The 23,382-nt window shown below is 37.2% G+C and overlaps 1 protein-coding gene across 3 annotated transcripts in view; it reads left to right on the forward strand.

Annotated features, from left to right (window-relative positions):
- LOC131539368 (NLR family CARD domain-containing protein 3-like) overlaps positions 1 to 23,382 on the forward strand; it is a 42,192-nt gene that overhangs the window by 16,506 nt on the left and 2,304 nt on the right. For 2 of the 3 annotated variants that reach the window (XM_058773910.1, XM_058773911.1), the window contains exons 6-9: positions 1,149 to 1,250; positions 1,342 to 3,123; positions 7,499 to 7,672; positions 13,484 to 13,657. In XM_058773910.1, coding sequence (XP_058629893.1) covers positions 1,149 to 1,250; positions 1,342 to 3,123; positions 7,499 to 7,672; positions 13,484 to 13,657 — 2,232 coding nt within the window. The remainder of the gene's footprint in view (positions 1 to 1,148; positions 1,251 to 1,341; positions 3,124 to 7,498; positions 7,673 to 13,483; positions 13,658 to 23,382) is intronic. The other variant, XM_058773913.1, reaches the window with a different exon arrangement.

The raw sequence follows: 23,382 nt of genomic DNA on the forward strand, positions 1-23,382 counted from the left end.
GGCACATATTATCATCTGATACATCTTTGAACGACAAATTTCAGTATCACCCATTGTTTACCTTTAAAAGATCACATAACCTATCAGATATGTTGATAAACTCAGATGTAGTAAAGAGGAAAAAGTCTGCTTTCATACAAGGTTGTTTCCCGTGCAGAAATTTGATAAAGTGTAGAGAGTTCATATGTCCATTAACATGAATATGCTTTAAAATTACATCTTTTGTATTACCTGTTCAACTCGTAATGTGATATATTAAAATGTCCTTGTCAAAAATATATATATAGGTAAATCATCGCGTCAGTTGAAATTACGAATCAATGAACATAAATCAAGTATATGATGACAAGACATAACTTCTTCAGTAGCCAGACATTTTAATGAACTGGGACATGACATCAAACAATTGGAATGTATAGGTATAGAAGAAGTTATTGGATCACGCAGAGGAGGTAATATAAATAAAGAACTATTGAAACGAGAAGCATTTTGGATCGATAAACTTAAATCACTTACTCCAAATGGCATGAATGAGGAGTTGTATCTTTCTGTTTTCCTTTAATTAATTATAATTGGTCAAATCAATGTGTAATATTTTGTGGAGTAGATCTCAAGCATTCAGTTTGAAAATAAGTGATTATTTTAATCATTGAATTTTCCATTGTTAAAAGTAACGACTGCTGATGGTTTATTTTAACTGCTAGTTTATACAAGAGTGATAAAAATGAATTCCGAGGTAATTTATGTTCGAATAAGAGGTATATTGTAATGCATTATGATAATGGGTGTGGTATTTAAATGCAAGTTGTTGAATATTGAAATGGAGTGCGTAAGCTTTTAATGAATGAACATTGGTAAATGAACGATAACATCAAATTGGTGATTTAAAAAGTGGGTGGAGGATTTGTATTGTTTAGCACACTGAGGAAGGGCTCCGATATGTTTGTGTCCTTGTCCTATTGGTGATAAATGTAGAATAAAACGGAAAAAAAAGACTGTTTCATGTGAGTGCGGATCATGGTTTTGTATAATAAGTTATTTAATGGATTAACGCACCTAAACAAAAGATCAAGCGACGGAAGAGTGTGGTGCAAACAACTTTTGTGGTACAGTAATTTAAAGAAATAAATATTTTCTCTCTGTTTTAGCTCAGTTCAGCAGAAGAGATCAGATCCAGAGTCTATGAAAAAACATGTGTCTATGGGTCAGGCAATAAGGTTTAAGAGTGGAGATACACAGCCTGGTCTCAGGTATGTAAGAGATATGATAAAGAATATATAAGATATTGTGTTTATTATTGCACTCATGTAATGATGTGTATTTTTACATTTTATTTCACAGCCAAGTCCTCACCATGTTTAGATCAAATCTGAAGAAGAAGTTTGAGGGTCTGTATGAGGGAACAGCGATGCAGAGAAACCCAACACTGCTGAATGAGATCTACACAGAGCTCTACATCACAGAGAGTGCGAGTGGAGAGATCATTAATGAGCATGAGGTGAGACAGATTGAGACACAATCCAGGAGAGCAGCAACAGAGGACACAGCAATCAAATGCAATGACATCTTTAGAGCTTTACCTGGACAAGACAAACCCATCAGAACTGTGCTGACAAAGGGAGTCGCTGGTATTGGAAAAACAGTCTCTGTGCAGAAGTTCATCCTGGACTGGGCTGAAGGGAAAGAGAATCAGGACGTCCAGCTCATATTTCCACTTCCTTTCAGAGAAATCAACTTGATGAAGGACAAAACACTCTGTCTTTCAGATCTTCTTAATTTCTTTTTCCCTGAAACAAAAGAAATGAAAATATTCATTGAGGAAAATAAAGTGTTGTTCATCTTTGATGGTCTGGACGAGTGCCGTGTCTCTCTGGATTTTAAGAGCAAAGTGAAACTGTGTAAAATATCTGAATCAGCCTCAGTGGATGTGCTGCTGATGAACCTTATTGTGGGGAATCTGCTTCCCTCTGCTCTCATCTGGATCACCTCCAGACCAGCAGCAGCTGATCTCATTCCCTCTGCATGTGTCCATCGAGTGACGGAGGTACGAGGCTTCAATGAGCCACAGAAGGAGGAATACTTCAGGAAGAGAATCAGTGATCAGAGTCTGGCCAACAGGATCATCTCACACCTGAAGTCATCAAGGAGCCTCTTCATCATGTGCCACATCCCAGTCTTCTGCTGGATCTCAGCCACTGTTCTGGAGAAGATGTTGAGTCACAAAGAGAGTGGAGAGATTCCCAAGACTCTCACTCAAATGTACACACACTTCCTGATCATTCAGACCAACATCAAACATGGAAAGTACTATGAGAAGAACGTGACAGATGAAGATATGATCCTTAAACTGGGGAAACTGGCTTTCCAGCAGCTTGTGAAAGGCAACCTGATCTTCTATGATGAAGACCTGAGAGAGTGTGGCATTGATGTGACAGAAGCATCCGTTTATTCAGGGTTGTGCACTCAGATCTTCAGAGAGGAGTTGGGCTTGTATCAGGGCAAAGTCTTCTGCTTTGTTCATCTGAGCCTTCAGGAACATCTAGCAGCTTTATATGTGCACTTATCCTTTACAATCAACAACATCAATGTGTTTGAGCAAACAAAACATAGTCTGTTGTCTAAGATTTTTAACCAGAAGAAAAATAATACATTATTTGAGCTGCATCAGAGAGCTGTGAATGAGGCTTTACAGAGTAAGAATGGACACCTGGACCTTTTCCTGCGTTTTCTTCTGGGTCTCTCACTGGAGTCCAATCAGACTCTCTTACGAAAACTACTGACACAAACAGGAAGCTGCTCCCATAAAAAAGTGGAAACAGTTCCGTACATCAAACAGAAGATCAGGGAGAATCTCTCTTCAGAGAAATCCATCAATCTTTTCCACTGTCTGAATGAACTGGGTGATGATTCACTGATGCAGGAGATCCAACATTATCTGAAATCTGGAAAAATAAGAAAAGCCAAACTCTCCTCTTCACAGTGGTCAGCTCTGGTTTATGTTTTGCTGACATCAGAGCAGAAGATGGATGTTTTTGATCTAAAACAGTTTACTGGAAAACAACATACAGAAGATGAAGTTCTTCAGTATCTGTTACCTGTGGCTAAAGAATCCAGATCAGTTCGGTAAGTAACACTGAAAATAATCAAACCACTTTCAAAATATGATCACATTTACGATTTTAGGATGTGCTTTTTTTAACCAATTAACAAAATGGGAAAATCTAACAGAATCATATTTCTGGCAGTGAGCAGGACAGGTGTGTGAGACACACAAACTAAACTAAACCTGAGGAGGTTTTTGTGTTTCTTTGTGAGAGCTGGATGATTGTAGAGGTCAGTGTGGATGATGAAGATGCTCGCAAATGAAATGATGATTTATGCAAAAAGAATAATTACTTGTAAATTAAGCATTTGTTATGGTCTGGTAGTCATACGGCATATGCCTGCGAAAATGGGACAAACTGCATTCTGTATAACTTTTATACAGAACGGTTCTTTGATGCATTATATAACTTTACCGGAGCCAGCTAACTTTTGAAGGAATAACCCCTGTCACTGCAATTGGATTAGCTGCCTGGAACACGAAGAGATGTCCAAATCAACAAACATCAACTCAATTAGTGTTGTCAAAAGACCCGGTACTTCGGTACCAAGTCGTTACTAAAAAAATTAAAACGTCACGGTACCAGGTTTTTTTAAAGTACCGGTGGTACCGACTACCCAGTCAACCTGGTTCTTGCTGCTCTATCTTCATAAAAGCACTGAGACGTGGCGACATCAAAAGGAGGAAACACATCAAATAAACACTTTAAAGACCGACACCAGATCAAATGAAAGAGTTCAAGCAGGTAAGTTTCAATTAAAAATTTTATATTTAGATCTTCTGTTATGAATATTATTACATATTTTAATTTGAATGTCAGATTGAAATGAACATTGCCATTATAGCGGAGTTCATTCTTAGCATAAGCACGGCTAATGCTAATATAATGAAGATTAGAATGAAGTTTCTTTATTAACTATTTAATGCCCCTATAACTTTTATTAGGGTAAAAAAAATAAGAACATGAGGACATGATGGTATTTACTATTTTTACACACCAGAGGCTCTTAAATTAATTGTGAATCTAAAATATGCTAGTTAGACAGAGGCGGACAGTAGTGTAAGTATTTTTACTGTGCTGTAAAAGTACTTTTCAAGTGTCAATACTTTATCATATGTTTTTCTTTAGAAAACTTTACTTCACAACATTCCAAAACATAATATTGTACTTTTTGCTGCACTACGTTTCATATTAAATATAATTTAATACTTAATTACATTAGAAATATATTACTGTCTTACTTTTACTCAATTAAAAATAATTCAAAGATTTACTTGAGTACAAGAAAGTACTACATTTTTAATGTTCTTAAGTATTAAAGGTAAAAAAAACTACTTTAATTTATGAAAAGTAGTGTAGTAAAAAGTATGACACTATGCTTTGGAATGTAGTGAAGTAAAGTTTTCCAAAGAAAAACACTGATCAACTACAGATACTTTTTAAATTTACTTGAGTAAAATAAAAATACTTCATTACTGTGCGCCTCTGGAGTTAGAGAATGTACAAATGGTTAACAGTGTTTACGTCATGTCAGTCCATCAGAAAAGCAGTTCTGGGCTTTGTTTTAGCTAGTTAGTTGTTATTCTTGGCTGAATAACTAGCAGGTTTAAAGGCCTTTAAAATTAAATATGTACACAGTTTGGATTAAATGAAATTTTATCTCCTGTATAGACTTTACAATAAGATACCATTCATTAACATGACTTCATGTTATTATCTAACATCAACTTACAGTGAGTGAACAATATATTTTCACAACATTAATTAAGGTTTGTGAATGTTATTTAATACAAACACTTGATCATTCATGTTTGTGCATTAAATAATTTTAACAGATTGAACTTGATGATTTTATGTGTTAGTAAATTTTGAAATTAACCCTAAGAAGAATAATTGCTATATAACTATTATTTATTGATAGGTCATGTAATCTAACAAATGGAATCTTAACACTTATTGTAAAGTGTTTTTAATGCTACAGTTCCCATCTATTTGATATACACTTGTCTTAATTATATGTAAATTTATTATAAAAGCTGAGGTTTGTTATTTACTGAAATGTTATATTTTAGCTGGAGTCAATGATCTAATGTTGCATTTGGTCAGACTCAGCCCATTGCTTTACTTAAGTATATTATATAGTCAGCAGAGGAAGAAGACTTAATTGATTATATCTGCCTCTACTCCGCCCACCTAGCCCAGGATGGAAGCTGCCATTTGTTATTATTATCATCTCATCCCTCTGGAGAGAATAAAGCAAGAACAGAAATTACCACAAATGCAACTCAATGAGCACATTCAGGGTTTATGTTTTTGTTAATACAAACAAGCAGCTCCTGAAGACAAAAAAGCTGATGATGTACATTGCAGGCATACTCTTACACTCATGATGCTCCAGTAATAATGTCATAGAACGACGTCGGCCAATAGAATTGCTGTGTTTGCACACATGCTTTAGACATCAGTAGCGCTGACGACGTTCCCTACATAGCATTGGTCTCAGACTCAATTCCTGGAGGGGCCACAGCTCTGCACAGTTTAGCTCCAGCCCTAATCAAACACACCTGATTCAGCTAATCAAGGTCTTCAGGATTACTAGAAACTTCCAAGCAGGTGTGATTTGGAGCTGGTTGGAGCTAAACTCTGCAGAGCTGTGGCCCTCCAGGAATTGAGTTTGAGACCACTGCTATATACAGTAGCATCAATCCAGGATGCAGTGTCTCGTACCCCTTCTCAGGGAACCATGGTTACAGTCGTAACTGGAGACATTTCCTGTCTCTTCAAATGAAAACACTTAAATAATGGGAAACCACCCCATGATGACTGTTTTACTGTTTGTTCTTTATGTATTTATAGCCGATATTGTGATATGTGGTTTCATTCTGTAACTGGGTGCTGGGATGTCTGTAAACAACCCCCCAGGCCACTGGATTCCATAGCAGCAAGGACACCTTAGCCAGATAAGACAGCTTTTATGGTTTAATGGAACTCAGAGAGGGTTTCACTCTCACTTAATTCACCTTGAAACATATTGCCCATAGAAAAGGACTTCTTTCATTAATCATAGACAAAACTTTCTATGAATGAACATGCATATCCCCAGGACATTGTGTGTATTATTACTGTTACTGTATATTATCTTGTATTGTATTGTATACTGTTTTATGCATGCTTAACGATAGAACCACTAGTTAATGTATGTTTGTTTGTTTAGACTAGTTAAGTGTTTGTGATTTAGTTAATAAAACTTTGTTCATAATACATATGAGCTTTTGAGCTAATTTTCTACAATTCAGATTACTGGTAATTTGGATTTGGTAATCTGAATCATTGACTGAATCAGAATTATGAATCACTGAATTATGAATCTTCTTTGCATCCTGTTGTATCCGAATTCTAGGGTGTGTGTCAATCAGCTCCCTTGTTCAGTAGTCAGGGCACTGATCAGGGAGCCATTTTAAGGGCTGTCTCAATCGCAAAATCCTTCCAGTGCACTGGAACGTTCGCTCCCTGAAAAATCCCACAATGCATCATGAATTCTAGGGAGCATCGGTGCTCACTATGCTCCCTTATCGGAAATAACGTCACATTTCTGAAGTCCAAAACATAAACCACACGAGCCACTTTGACAAATATAATGACACTCGATAGAAGATTTGAAAAGACAAACCGTTTTTTTTCCGTATATTTCAATATAAACACACATCTCTAGACAGGAATTGAACACATCTACTTAACATTTATAATTAATATTCGGCTGAAATATTGTATGAACATGTAACAGAACAATGTCTTTAAAGAGAATAAAAAATATTATCAAAATTAGATTGGTCCTGCCTGTTGTTTATTAATTCTAGCGATGATGTTCTACAATTTTGTCCGTTGACGCTGTACTTAATCATGTCACTGGAATTCAAGTGATCACTTTCCCAACGTGCAGTGACTCAGGGAACTTACCAGTGACCAAATTCATGTACACGATCTACTGATTCACGAGCTAGGGAGCTGATTGAGACACACCCCTAGCTTTCTGTGTTTATTTCATGTGTCCTTTATTTCCATGGTTCCTAAGTATGTTATCATTTGTTTCCATAGTTACTCATTAGTTTGTCCCCTGTGTCTAATTCAGTTCTTACTTTTATTATTTATTTATACTCCTTGGTTTCTTCAGGTCATGGTGCATGTTTGTTAACTGTTTTGTTGTGTTTTTATTTTTCTTTGTCTTTGGACCCTTTTGGACAATCATTTTTGTTAATTTATATAAATACAAACTTGCTGCAACTGGATCCTCTCTTTTTTCCCTGCATTGCTGTCACAGGTGTTTTAAGAAGAACTGAATTACTGAAACATACATTTAAAATCTAAAATAGCTGTTTGCTTTGTTCTTTACATAGACTAAGTGGATGTAGTCTCACTGCTCAGTCCTGTGAAAGTTTATCTTCAGCTCTACAGTCTTCAAACTCTGTCCTGAGAGAGCTGGACCTGAGTAACAATGACCTGAAGGATTCTGGAGTGAAGCTGCTGTCTAAAGGACTGAAGAGTCCAAACTGTCAGCTGGAGATTCTGAGGTAAATGGTTTTCAATCAAATAAATTAACAAAATATTTATTGTGTTTATCAAATTGTAAAGCTTGCAATGTAATTTTATATGATTTTTACAGTATGACACTATGTTAATTTACATGCGAGCATCTCATGGTCCAGTGTTTTCAGTGTCTCTCTGGATTTGAAAATGCAACATGAATGATGAATCCGGAGCGAAATAAACAAGACCAGAAGAAATGCTGTTTGAAGAAAATTACAATCAAATCAGCAAAAGGAGAAAACAGTTAGCAAAAGATGCAGTGTGTTTGAAAATTAAGTCATTTTTTGCATATAAGATACATTCAAAACATTTGGCAAAAATATAATTCCATCAACTAAAGGAACAAAACAATGACAAAGATGTTAGACTTTGAGTCATTCATGCAACGGATTCTGTTCAACAAGTGAAACAAGTAAATCATATCTGATATTTACGTGTGTTATTTAAGTGTTTCTACTTCTTTCCATGGACTCAAGAAGAAAAAAACATAATCAGTAGAAAAGCAGCTTGTTTTAACATAGAATATCAGTGTAGTTGAACATCTGATGTTGGTACAGCGCTCTCAGAGGAAAACAGTTTGAAGAGACATCAGGATACATCTGGTGCTGGTATCTGATTCAATAAAATACAAACAACCAAAAAAAAAAAAAAAACATTTGTGAGCATGTTAATATCAGGAACATCTGTATATATATATATATAGGTTTTGTAGCCATAGACTCACAAATGCTTTGTACTATCATAAAAAAAAGAGAAAGAAATCTTATATCTGAGAAACTAATTATTATTGTTTAGCACGTTATTAAAATCTATTTCTGAACAGAGTAAGCTATTAATAATAATCATGTACTAAACATACTTAGACTTGTAGCATTCATCATGTTACAGTGTACACTCATATTACTTTTATTGTTTTATATAGAGCATGAAAACATCATCGCGCCGTAAGAAATTTAAATACAATGAATTGCCTATCATATTCAAAATTTTTACACGGTTTCAAACATTGTAGTCAAGAATTATAGTTTGGGAAAAACCCAGCTATGATTTTGTAGTCATATAGTCTAGTATGTATGATTTTATAGTAGCCTATGATATGATTCTGTAGCCACAGACTCAAGCATGCTTTGTACAATAAAAGGATGTACTTTGTACTATAAAAAATTATATTTTATATCTGAGAAACTAATTATTATTGTTTAGCACACTATTAAAATCTATTTGTGAGCAGAGTATTAATAATAAACATGGTCTAAACATTCTTAGACGTGTAGCATTCATCATGTTGTCGTTTGGGAAAAACCCAACTGACTGTTAGTAAATCTGTTCAAGTTTATGTCACAATAACACGGTAACTAATGCAAAAAAGAAACATTACTTACTCATCAGATTGATCCCCTCTACTGGATGAAATTGTGTTCTTCTTTCGAGGGAAATCCTGCCTTTACTCAGCGCGAACAGTAACAGTAGCCGCGATGAGGATCTCCACTCTTTGATTGTGTTGGGCGTTTGCACGTGCGCACGTCCCACGCGGCTATTTACATATGAACGGCGCGAGCCGCAGGATCACATTAGAGATAATGAGTCAGATGGGACAGACTGAACATCGTGTTGGTTTCATACGGATTACTTCATTACAGAATGTTTGTTTTTGATAAGTTTGTTTTCATTTCAAAGTAGACACTTCAAGCTTTCTATAGATATAACTCCCATGTCTCTGTGTTGAGTATTTGCTGAGTTACAGTTCATTTTAGTGACGCGTTTCTAAAAACAGTTTGCGAAGACAGAGAGCGCACCCTGTTTGTTTTCTTATTTTTCCAAAAGCACAAAGTTATTTTGTTATTGTGAGTGTACACAAATAAAAGTAGACACTTAACAGTTTCGATTGATGTATAACACTTATTTGTGTGACAAAAATCAACAGATTATTTTTAGTGTGTTTTGCACTGATCTTAAAAAAACGATCTGGTATCGCCGGCAATACTGTCGACCCCAGAGAGTTAATCACGTCTAATGTGTAATATATTAGCTTATTCAGCTACAATACAATTTTCTGGATAGACAAAAAGTCAGACATAGAACAGTAGAAAGTGATGTCAAATGTAAATATACAGTATCTCACAAAGGTGAGTACATCCCTCACATTCCAGCAAAAATTTTTGTGTATCTCCTCAAGGGACAATACTACACAAATGAAACTTGGATATATAGTAATCAATGTGCAGCTTGTATAGAGGTACAAATTTACTGTCCTCTAAATATAACTCAACATATAGCCATTATTGTCCAAATAACTGGCAAAAATGAGTGAACATGTCAAAACTGTGTCCCAAGTGTCAATATTTTGTAGGGGCACCATTGTTATCTAGCACTGCCTTAATCCTCCTGAGCTTGGAATTCACCATAGCTGTACAGGTTGTTGCTGGCATCCTCTTCCACTCCACAAAGACATCACAGAGCTGCTGGATGTTAGACACATGGTGCTTCTCCACCTTTCATTTGAGGATGCCCTACATGTGCTCAATAGGGTTCAGGTCTGGAGACATACTTGGCCACTCCAGCATCAGCAAGGCAGTTGTCATCTTGACGGTGTGTTTGGGGTCGTTATTATGTTGGAAAACATGGCCCATTCGGCCCAGTTTCTGGAGGGAGGGCATCATCTTCTGCTTCAGAATGTCACAGTATATGTTGGAATCCATGTTACCCTCAATGAACCGCAGCTGCCCAGAACCAGCAGCACTCATGCAGCCCCAGACCATAATGCTACCACCACCATGCTAGACTGTAGGCAAGAGACAATTTTCTTGGTACTCCTCACCAGGGCGTCACCACACATGCTGGACACCATCTGAGCCAAACAAGTTTATCTTAATCTCATCAGACCACAGGACATGGTTCCAGTAATGAGCTCTTGGCCAGGTTGTCTTAAGCAAACTGTTTGCAGGCTTTTTTGTGAGCCAGCTTCAGAAGAGGCTTCCTTCTGGGATGACAACCATGCAAACCGACTTGTTGCAGTGTGCGGCGTGTGGTCTGAGCACTGACAAGCTGACCTTCCACTTCTGCAACCTCTAAAGCAATGCTGGCAGCACTCATTCGACTGTTTTTTTGAAGCCAGCTTCTGCACCTGACGCACAGCACGAGGACCTAACTTCTTTGATCGACCCTTGCGAGGCCTGTTCCGTGTGAAACCCGTCTTGGAAAACCTCTGTATGACCCTGGCCACTGTACTGTAAATCAGTTCCAGGGTGTTACCGAACTTCTTATAGCTTAGGCCATCTTTGTGGAGAGCAACAATTCTAATTCTCAAATCCTCAGAGAGTTCTTTGCCATGTTGAACATCCAGTGGTCAGTATGAGAGAATTGTACTCAAAGCAGCACATTTTAATTGCTCTAAAACAAGATACACAAATTTGTATGGTCCTGTCAATCAGACAAAAACATGAACATGATGAATAGGACATGTGGCTTTGCATGGTTAAACGATGTATAGCTGTTTTCACGTTGGGTGTACTCGCTTTTGTTGCCAGCTTTTTTTGACAATAATGGCTGTATGTTGAGTTATTTTCAGAGGACAGTAAATCTTTACTGATATACAAGTTGCACATTGACTGCTCTAAAATATATCCAAGTTTCATTTCTATAGTATTGTCCCTTGAAAAGATATACTAAAATGACTGCCGAAATGTGAGGGTGTACTCACTTTTGTGAGATACTGTATGTAAATAGAAAATTCTCACAAAAGTCAGTATTTTTTCTTGAACATTGAGCAGTAACACCAGTGAGACAACTCCAGTCATTTCTGTCATATTATTTATAATGTTTACATGGTATTTTAGGTTTTACATACATACATACATACATAAATATATATATATATATATATATATATATATATATATACATAGTTACAAACCCTGTTTTCAAAGTGCTCGTTTAAGAAGGGTTCTTAACATAAATATACACGCAAGCCAAGAAGACAGATCAATAGTTTTAATAGACAGAAATCTTTACCTACACCACCCGCGTATCACAGTCACACAGCGAAACAACAGACAATAAGAAACAAATTAGGGCTGCAGCTAACGATTTTTTTTATTATTATTGTCGACTAATCTGTTGATTATTTTTTTGATTAGTTGACTAATCTATTGATTATTTTTCAATAAATCTATTATTTAATAGTATTTTCTGCTGTTAATCTTGTAATATTTTATTCAAACGTTTTCTCATAATTAATACTTTACATAAAATAAATAACAACAACAACAAAGAAAGAAAGAAAAATAATAACTAAAAAAATAATAACGAGAGAAAAAGAAAGAAATAATAATAAATTAAAAAAAAAGAAAAAGAAAGCAAGGAAGCAAGAAAGAAATAATAATAACAAGAAAGACAAAAAAAGAAAGAGAGAAAGAAAGAATTACAGGGCAGTGATACAATACAATCAATAGAAATGCACATTATGGCTACATTCACAGTTACTGTTTGGGACTGACAGCAGTTGCTTACAGGAGAGTGACTTGAAATGTTTTATTTATTCAGCAGATTAAAACATCTGCTTGAATATCTGTATGAATGAACAGCTGAAGTCACAACCGCATTCAGGACACTAGAGTGACAGAATCAAAAATGGAGTCATAACGCCGGGAAGTTTTATCACAGTTGACAGCCCGTTTTTAAATAAATGAGCCCAGTCGAGGCTTGTCCAATTCATCACAGTTAAACAACTAACAATGACTTTAAACCCTTTGTTAGCGAGTGCAGAGAGCGCGTTTGGTGCGAGCGTCTCAGAGCTCGCGCAGTCACGCTCACGGCACTGACGGCAGCTCCAGTGGATCTTCAGATGAACGTGAATCATTTCTCCTTCTCCGTCTCTCTGTGGGTGAATTAAACCCGCCATGATTATATAGGCAACTCGATGTCCCGTGCTGTTCCGTTCATTCAGCACAGCTTTGAATGCAAGTTCGGCTATATATATGCGATTCTGACGGTCGTATAATAATAAAATAATAAAACTCAGTGAAGTGATGTTGCCATGCTAGCCTTTACCTTCTGCTCTAGAGTCTTGTTTTGTGTTCAACATGGCAGAAAAACATTAGGGATAACTGCAGGCTCACGCAATGGTCGTGACTAAAGGTGCGACGAGTCGACGCATTCCATGCTAATCGATGGCATCGACTAATCGCTGCAGCCCTAAAACAAATAAAGTAAACTGACGTTCATTAAAATAAACAAATACAGATCAACATCAACAGAAAACACAAAAACAGAACACAGCTTATTGTCAGCGGCTGGATGGATATCAGGATGTGCACGGAGCTCCTTTGTTGATGACAGCGAAATGCACACACAGAGAACTCCTTATCAAGTGCACACCATGCTCATTACGGCGCTTAAACAGTGACCGTAGTAATCACGCGACTGGCAGCAACACACCACTTCACCCCAGCATGGCGTCCATGCTCCTCGTCCCATTTCAAAGCTTAACCTTGGAAAGGAAAGACAAACCAAATCAGTACCAAAAAAGAAAAACAAACAAACTCTAACTCCACAAGGCTTAGGCCGTAACAATAAAAAAAAAAAATTATATATATATATATATATATATATATATATATAAATAATTGACATCATACATTGATAGTGACATACATTACTGCATTTATAACGAAGGAGAAATTTTATTTTTAAAACAAATTGTGGTCCTAAACCTTAAGACGTGACCATATAGGAATAATTTGTGGCTTAAATGATTGTCAAACTAATCCCATGTTGACCTATTGCTGTATTTGTAGATTGTCTGGCTGTATGGTGACAGAGAAAGGATGCTATTATGTGTCTTCAGCTTTGAGTTCAAACCCCTCACACCTGAGAGAGCTGGATCTAAGCTACAATTACCCAGGAGACTCAGGAGTCAAGCTGCTGTATGAAAAACTGAAGGATCCAAACTGCTCACTGGACAAACTCAAGTATGTCCAGCATTAAGATTCAACTTCTCAGTGACTATGTGTAATATATATATATATATATATATATATATATATAAAATGCAGGAGTGCTCATAAGTGCTACACAGGTCTGCATGCACGACCAAAATAAAAATGCGCTGTGTAAATAAGTTCAGACATTTATGTACCAACATGGTTGACAGCTGTTAATGCACAGTTGACTTATCGGTAAGCCCCTCCCCTCGAACGCAGACTAGCCAATGGCAGTTGAGTATCAGTTTCACGGGGAGCGGAATTCGGACATCTTTAGGTTTCAGCGCCATAGAGAAACATTAGAAGATCCAAAGCTCGCATCGGTTTTATGGGGTTTATGCTTCAAAAATGGAAAAACGATGTGCCTGGGGTACTTGTAACACTGATTCCAGGTGTCCTGAGGATAGGCAATATAATTTATTTTATTACATTTCCTGAATCCAAACAAAACAAAGCACAATGTCCCTAAGTATTCACCCCAATACAAATGAAGACAAAAACATTAATTTTCTGGTTGACATACACTCATTAAGTTACAATTTTCATCTGCTCAAGCAGAACATTAATGTTATCTTGTGCTTTAGCAAGGCATCTCTGGCTAAAACTAGCTAGCATTAAAGTTAGTGAGTCCATGCTAACGTACAAACCTAAATAGCGGACTGTTCTCGCGTCTTGTACAGTGTAGGTCAAAAACATAAACAAAGGTCTACATTTCAGTGCCTCTCCATATTAAACTGGTTAAACGTACATTAATTTAGTCGTACCCTGCGATACATGAACAGCGTTGATCCTGCATGTTGTCATCCGCTATCGTGATGGCCAACTGTAATATGAGACTTCTCCCGCTTGCATTGTGATCTGTAAACCCTCCTTCGAGTGAACCACCGTATTTATTTTTTTATATTTTATAAATCCCTCCGTGGAATGTTTATTCACCCATTTGGTGGCCTTCTGTGTCCAAAATTGTGCAAAAACATCGTGGGAGAAGGTTTTCACACTGCAGCTGTCATTTTAAGACAGTGAGCAACTCCGTTTTTTTGTCCGAGGGAGCAACAGTAACTAAGGGGGGGCAGGGCTTACCGACAGGTCAATTGCCATTTTACATCGGCAAACTGTACTATATAAGATTTCTATTCAAACTGAAAGCATAAATCTAGCTTCCCGCTACTGTTTTGAAAGCACAATGCAAAACTGTGATATTTCATTCGGTGACACTTCAATCGGCAGCGCTAAACCCAGAAGCGCAAGAGTCTGGGAATGTGTAGTCACAGCGGCAATGCATTCTGGGAATTTAGGTCACGGGAGCTACAGCGGAGACTGAGTGGTAGTGAATGTAGACGTTTTATATTATTTAATGTTTATATTATTCTACTTAAGATCGCATTGCAGTGGTTAAGGCTCACTGTATCATAAATTGTCATATCCCTTTGCACAGCTGGTGTGAAAAACGTGCTTTCTCCGCGTTATAATGCCGAAAAGCCAAGGTTTTACCTGCAGACATTAATTATAAGGGGTATGGCAATTGATCATTCTAACGCGATCTAAGTTAATCATATAAACAATTAAATATGTCTACATTCACTACGGAACTCGGTTGAAAATTAAACTGAAACTCGGTATGATAAATATCTAAAATAAAATGTGGCTTTATAATTCATCTCTGTAGATTTAATATATTATAGATACAGTGATTTGCATTAAACTGTAAGCCCTCACACCACAAATAGAAGGAAATCATATATGGTAATGTTATTTGCGGCAACTCGTTACCCGGCTACTTTTTGTACAGATTAAGTTTCGTTCATTAATTTATTTGATCGCTGCATCGTGTTCGGCATCGCTAGTAGGAATCTTCAACTTGGTTCGGTCAAGTCAATGTATTTATTTGCATAGTATCCACAATACACATCGTTTCAAAGCAGCTTCAAGTTCTGTTACCTCTATAATGACTTAACTCTAACACTGAGCAGTTTTACCGGGCAATATGACGATATAACAATGATCCACTGTTTGAGATCTAGCTATATTGTATTCTCCCCTTACAAAATTAGCCATGGTTTTGCTACTCTTAATTTATCCATGGTATTTAATAAGATTGTGGTTATACGAATGGCAATACATAGGCTACACCAAAAACACGGTCGCTACACGTTTACTATAGTAAAACCATGGTTAATTGTCGTAAGTGTTTTAACAGTTAGCCTCAGTACCACTGTAGTGAAGGAGACTGAATAGTAATGAATATTTGCAGCCTCTCAGACAAACAACAGAGCGATTTTTTTTATTTATTTTTTTATTTAAAGAAATTTACATATTAGTCCATTTTATTCTAAGCATATGTAAGATGTTTTTCAAAAAATATGAATGTAAAACGGTCGGCTTTTTCTGTGGTGATTTGCATTTGTTTACGCTGTGTGCTCCTGAGCGTGACCTAAAACATGGCAGAATCAACGCGGCGTGACTATACTTACTTCCCGGCAACCTGCCAAAATAAAAGCTTGCTGATTTTAAGTTTGAAAATGATGAAAATTCATATTAAAAAAAGAAGTAAATATTAGCATTTTATTTTTAAGTTTACTATATAATAATTGTACTTGTATTTAATACTCCCTTTTTATTTTTAAATATTTTAAAATTATTTATAATAGTATTATCACACTTTATTGTTTTGTTTATTATTATTATTATTTTTTTTTAACTAACTAAATAAAGTGCAATACATTATCTCTATAATTTTTTTTATATATATAGTTATATTTAATGGGTCACACTATGTGCACTGTGAGGACCAAACCAAATCTCCAGGTTCTCTTATGAGAACCAGGCTGAAAAACTTATGTGCACCCCTGATTATATGTGTATTATTATTTAAATATAAATATAAAGTTCTCCCTAAGAACTACCTAGTGAGGCAAGCTACAAGATCAATTTGAGGGAGGGAGCCACTGACCAAACTTGTGTTAGAATCTAAAGTACATATACAACATAAACAATTCAATCATAAACTTAAAAAAATAAAAAGATATGCTATCTTTTCTTTCTTTAAGGTTTGTGAAAACAACACAAGTATATATTTTCATGAAAAAAAAAAACACAGCAAATATTGAAATCACAATAACATGACACACAAAAAGTCACATGAATGCAATATTGTCACTGTTGTTTGGCAATGAAGTTGAAAAAGAAAAATCTTATCATTGTCCATAGAAAAAAAAAAATCACAATGATTTGTAGCTTAGAGTTGTACCATTTGCAGCGATGAAGACTAGTTGAACAAATGTCCAGTGAGTGATGTGATGCAGTGAAACAGGCAATACAAATCCAAACACAGTGATGAAGTCAGGCCTTGATACCACTGACCTCTGATGATAGCAGAGGTGTAAAGTCCAGGTTCAGAAAGTAAAAGTCCTCCTCAGTATTTTGTTCCAATCACCTGGGTTTGCTAATTAGCACATTTTTTCAGCCAGGAGGTAGAACTAATTAGTGAAATCAGCTCGCTGAGTTCATGAGTGGAATAAACATATGGCAGGACTTTTACTTTCTGACCCCTGGACTTTACACCTCTGGATTATAGAACTCTCATGTTCCCAACAATGAAGAAATGAAGAAAGATGCTATATAAAGAGTCCTTCTACAAACAAGACATATAAACTTGCATTAGCATGACACTTGCAAACCAAACAGCAGCCATAAAACAAAATAATACAGCTTACCCATAAAATAACCAAAATTAACATAACATAAGCCAGACAAAAACAGAACACTTGACTTGACTGAGCTTGAAACCGAAGTTTCTCAATCTGGACTCTGAGCAGTTTGGGTGAACCATGAGAGAAAAACCATGCTTCTTCTTCATCAAACAATACTGACTTCTTTTTCTTCTTCTTCTTCAATGGCCGTTCACTCCTTAGGAGTATTACTGCCACTTACTGTATAACTCTCCCTGCGTCCCAATGTGCCTACTTGTACTACATCCTAAAAGTATGTACTTTTTTCGTGAAGAATAAAATTCATAAAATTGCGTCTGGTGACATAATTGCGTTCATTTTACATCTGCTGTTAATTATTCAGATAGAAAACATTCTTACATGACATTTTTGCCATTGCCATTGCATAAAAAATACACATCGACATTTCTTTTCCATTACTCGCAAGTTTATTTATCCTTACCGTTCCCTACACTGCTCATTATTTGTTCTACAAATGCTTACCAGTTTATTCGTGAGACAAGAAAGCGCGCGTCGGCGCAGATCTGCCGTTCACAAGCATAATGTCCAGAGAGCGGTGCTGATGTTTTTCCACAATGCTGTATGTATGCAATACATCACAAACAGCTGCATTACGCTTATCCATTTTCATATTAAAATGTTACATTGAACATGCTTAAAATTAATTTATATATTATATTAAATGTTTTCTAAATAATTTGTAATAATATTTAAGGAATTATTATTGTTTTCTGTTAATATCCATGAAAGAACTGAAAAAAACAAAACAAAAAAACAATATATTGTATTCAACCAAATGAAATAATCAAATCGAAGTCATAAAACATTAATTTGACAAGCGTTTTTTCAACAGGATCAAAGAAAAGAAGATTGAAATAATATTGAGCTAGACTCCATAATGCCTGCTCACTTTTGCCCAGGCCCGACGAAAAATAAAATTCTGTAGGCCTATATAGGCTATACATTTTTGCCTCGCGCTACTGTCGGGCGCTGCAAGTATAATTCAGGATTCCGTGAACTGCACACGGAAATATTTATTCCGTAAATAAACACAGCTGGCTTGCTCTGAAGGGGCATATTTATTTAACGTAATCGCAACCTTCGCAATTTGACTCGCATTAAGCAATATCGCAATGTTGATTTTCCACATAATTATTTATTTCAAATAAAATAATGGCTACTTTATTTTATTGAAAAAATATTTTGGTTTGTCTTGTATATTTTTTTTCATAAGATCAGATAACATTTAGGGTGTCATATGGTCATGTTTCAACGTGCCCCTCAGCTGTTACAATGTACCCCACCTATGGAGCATGTTGTCACATTTCACTTCCAATTTTTGAGGGTAAATAAAGAAAAACGTATACACTGTATTTATGAAACAAAGCGACATATTTGTACTAGACAAGTGTGAAATTACTGTGGATAAAAAAATTATACTCTGAACATGAAGTGGATTTACACAATTTGAGAAAGTCAAAAAGTGTTACTTTGTGCCCCGCTCTCCCCTATCCTGCAGCCTTATAGATCCACATAAGGAAACAATCAATCGTACTCATTCAAATCCTTTTATAGCAGCGTTTCTCTTGCCCGTGAATACGGCTTCATTGGCAGCTCGCCAAGTAATTAGCTTTTCAGTGTGTTCATCTGACCCTGCAAAATAAGAATTTTAACTACTAGGTCTACAGTTAATACACAAAAAAGAAAAATTCAAAATAAATGCTTTGCTTTATAATGTATAAACTTTTCACATTTAAATGCTGATGATGACACAGTGATATCAGGGTTGTCCGTCATGTTTGTTTAGCGAATTCACCTTACTGATCTTAACTCCTCCTACCACGTGCAAAGAATTATGTGAAACTCAAGCCATTAGAGTGTGCACGGATCCACACTTCAAAAATCGACCTGAAATAGTAGACCATCCGGGGACTTTTGACATACTCTTTTCAACATACTATGCTTTGGGACACACTTATTCTAATCTCACATACTATTTAGGATGGATAGTATGAACATTGGGACGCAGGCTTACTCACATGAGTGATGAATCTGATACTGACTTCTTCTCCCCCTTACCTGGCCATATCCAGCAGAGAATGCTACCTATGGTCCCCTAGTGAATGGTAGTGGCATTACACCAAATAAAGTTGCCTTGTCCAAATACCCACATTTGCAGTCTTGGCTACTTGAGAGCACAGTATGTTACAGATATTACATATAATTTGGTAGAAAAACAAAGTGTTTTAGTAGTAAAGATGAGTAGTGGTGATATTTATTTTGTACAACATTTGCAACTGCTTTTTATCACTTAATTAGAAGCACCACAAATGACATTGTGCCATGTTATAGGGAATACTGAACAGACATTTAGAAGTTGATTTTTTAAATGCAAAGTATTTAAAATAAAAATAAAGCTATGTGTTATGACCCGGCTCAAAAGGAGACTGGAGACTGTATACAATGAATCGCAGTACAGCTTTATCAACGACTGCTTGAGAAATGATCTTGGTCTCTCCAATTTTTAGTTGTTTCGTCAGGGGCTCCATATTTTTGCTCACATTCTTCCTCTTCTGAGCGATCGAGGTCAGGTCTGAGTAGTGATTAGGATGTTTTCTCTGTATTAAAATGAAACAAAGAGAAGCAGTGCTATTTTTCAACTTAGTAAAATACATATAAATTCAATGATAAATACATCACAAACTCACAGCTAAATACACCTGATGCAAAATGTATAATTTGTTAGCAGACTTCCCATATTCAGCATTCAAATGGATTAGATCATTAGATTTCAGTGATACATTTATTCACATTGCACTAAAATTTTTTAACTAAAATATAGTCATGTCGCAGTGGTTTTTGCTATATCAGTAACTGTATTAGCTTTTGGTATTGCTAGCAAACAGCAAAGTTATGTTAACAAACATTATGCATACAATACCATTGTAAAGTCAGACATGATCTGTATAGATTAATTTTGCCTAAATTCACATTAAATTACCATTAAATAGACTCTTATCTCAATGTGTTTCCTCAGATTCTGAAGAGCACTTATTTTCGTGGCAAACAAAGTAGACACTGCATCCTGTAAGAGTCATTCTGTATACCGACAAATGAAAACATTTCTTTCAAATAAGGCCATGGATGGTCGTCAGTGCATGATGTGCTGGCTTCAGCTTCATCAGTGGCTGCAGCCATGTCGCTCATTTATGAGAAACACCTGGCATTTGGCAAGCTGCTAATTCACGTACATGTAGCCTCATTTAGTGCTTATAGGTTAATAGCATGCAGTACCTTCAATACCCTGCAGATCGCTTCTTCCACCCAAGAAATAAGCCACGCCAGATAAAGTTGCCGACTTTTAGTGCACAATCACAATGTAATGAGTAACGTTAAGTGTCAGTTCAAATGTAGCGGAGTACAGAGTACATATATTCTATCAAAAATGTAGTCGAGTAGAGAGTAAAAGTTGCTTATATTTTTGATACTCAGTACAAGTACAAAGTAGCCAAAAAAATACTTTTACTCAAATACTTTACACCACTGCCAAAAAGATATGGAGTTGTGGAACAAACAATCCCCAAATCTCACTCTTCAAACAAACAAACGAAAATGAGAGAGAACTGTCACGGAATGGGAGAGACGAAGACTCAAATGCTGGCAAATGGTGTTTCCTTTATTTACAAAATCACAAAATAAACCAAATCACAAATGAAACCACCCGAAGGGGAAAAAGCCAGAGCAAACACAACCACAGAAAACAAGACATACATGGGGCACAAGGCAGACAGAAATCACAGGCATTACCTGGCACAAAAGTGAGACAAACGAGCCCCGAACAGAAAACACAGGAAGCCTAAATAGGGACAGCAATCAGGAAAACAGCTGGGGCAAATGACTCAATAATGAGGTGAGTGGAGTTTGGGGAATTGAATCCGGGAGACAGTGACCTCTGGTGGTGAGAGGGAGGACTCCTGACAGGACCCCCCTCCTCTAAGGAATGGCTTCCAGACGTTCCCAAGCACCCAACCAGGGGGATGGCAAGGCGGGAACGGAGCAGGGGAAGGGGAGGGATGGGGGCAGGTCAGTGTGCTGGAGGGGGACCTGGGGACTGAGGCAGCCCCGGCGGGATGGGGACCCAGGGCAGAACCAGCGGCCACCACAGCGGTGTGTGTGGAGCTGCCACCCTGGAACGGGCAATGGATGGCTCCGCCGCTTCGGGAGCCTTGTGAGTGGGCACCGCCGCCTCGGGGGAACCGTGAGCGGACACCGTCGCCTCGGGAAGGCCTGAGACGAGTCCCGCCCCCTCGGAGAAGAACTCAGCGGACACTGCCGCCACAGGGGAACTATGAGTGGACTCCGCCGCCTTCAGGAAATTGTGAGGGGGCACCGCCGCCTCGGGAGGACCGTGAGCGGGCACCGCCACCTCGGAAAGGCCTGAGATGATCCCGCTCCCTCGGAGAAAAACTCAGCGGACACCACCGCTTCGGGAGCTTTGTGAGCAGGAACCACTGCTTCAGGAGCTTTGTGAGCGGGAACCACCGCCTCGAGAGGATCGTGAGAGGGCACCACCACCTCGGGAGGATCGTGAAAGGGCACCGCCGCCTCGGAAAGGCCTGAGATGGGCCCCGTCTCCTTGGAGAAAAACTCGGCAGACACCGCCGCTTCGGGAGGATCGTAAGCGGGCACCGCCGCCTCAGGAGGATCGTGAGCGGGCGCCTGTAATGCCTCCACCCACAAAATATTAAAAAATCTAAATGATTTAATAAAGAAATATTAACATACCTACTCACAAAGAGGGGATCAGCTGCTTCCAAGATACAATATTTATGATAGAATCCACAATTAGAAACTAACCAGAGGTCACAGGCCATAACATAAGCATTACATCCGAGACAGTGCATCAGCTAAAACATTCTCCTTTCCTTTAATGTGGTGAATTTGTAAAGGATAAGACTGCAAAAACAAACTCCATCTCATTAAGCAACTCTGCTGTAAAACAAACAAACAGAGGATTGTTGTCAGTGTATACCTTAATCGGTTGGCCACTACTCAGATAAACTCCAAAATGCCAAAATCAAGGCTAATGCTTCCTTCTCAATTACGGAGTAATTTCTCTGATGGACATTAAACTTCTTAGAGAAGAAAGAAACTGGATGTCCAATGCCTTCGTGTATGAGGGACAGGGAAACGATCTATAGCCTCCACTTTAGCTCTAACACTTGCATTTTTACAAGACTATAAGTGTGTCCCATCAGGTAATGAAAGGTTCGACACACACTTGTAGTCTTCATCCTCACTTGAACACTTGGGCCAAATGCAGGAAATACGTCATATACTGTAAGTAGTCAAGTGCAAAGACCACAAGTGTGGGTATTTGGACAAGGTGTATATAATATATATATATATATATATATATATTTACTGTATATATATAATAGAGGTGTAACGATACACGTATTCGTATTGAACCATTAGGTACGAAGTTTTCGGTTCGGTACGCATTACAAACGGCACGATTCGTTGGACCAATCCTATTACATTTGGAAAATAAAAGAGCTTAAAATGTGTGAAATATAATTGTTATGTCCCCTAGTGGTGTGGTGGTCTAGGGAAAAGGGGAACGCACATAATGGCCATTTAGACAACCAGTTTTCCGCATATGTTGAAGTAGATTCGTCTCTGAGAGAATATGCGGCGTCATATTCTGAAAGCTCCGTAATTCCATTTTTACTTCCACTTGAGTTGACTGAGATTAAGACGTTCACCGGCATAACTCTTGTGCAAACCTTATATATTAGTTTGTATATTATATATTAGTGCTGTCAATCGATTAAAAATTAATTGCAATGGATTGCAATTGGACTGTGATTAATCATGATTAATTGCAAATTTAAAATACTATTTACCTGTGAATGTGTTGAAAAAGAAATGCATGCCAAACTAGTTCAAGGAAACAGAACCTTTCACACCTCCGCCAGGTAT

This window comes from Onychostoma macrolepis, chromosome 04, assembly GCF_012432095.1.
Source record: "Onychostoma macrolepis isolate SWU-2019 chromosome 04, ASM1243209v1, whole genome shotgun sequence".
In the NCBI taxonomy this organism is placed as follows: domain Eukaryota; kingdom Metazoa; phylum Chordata; class Actinopteri; order Cypriniformes; family Cyprinidae; genus Onychostoma; species Onychostoma macrolepis.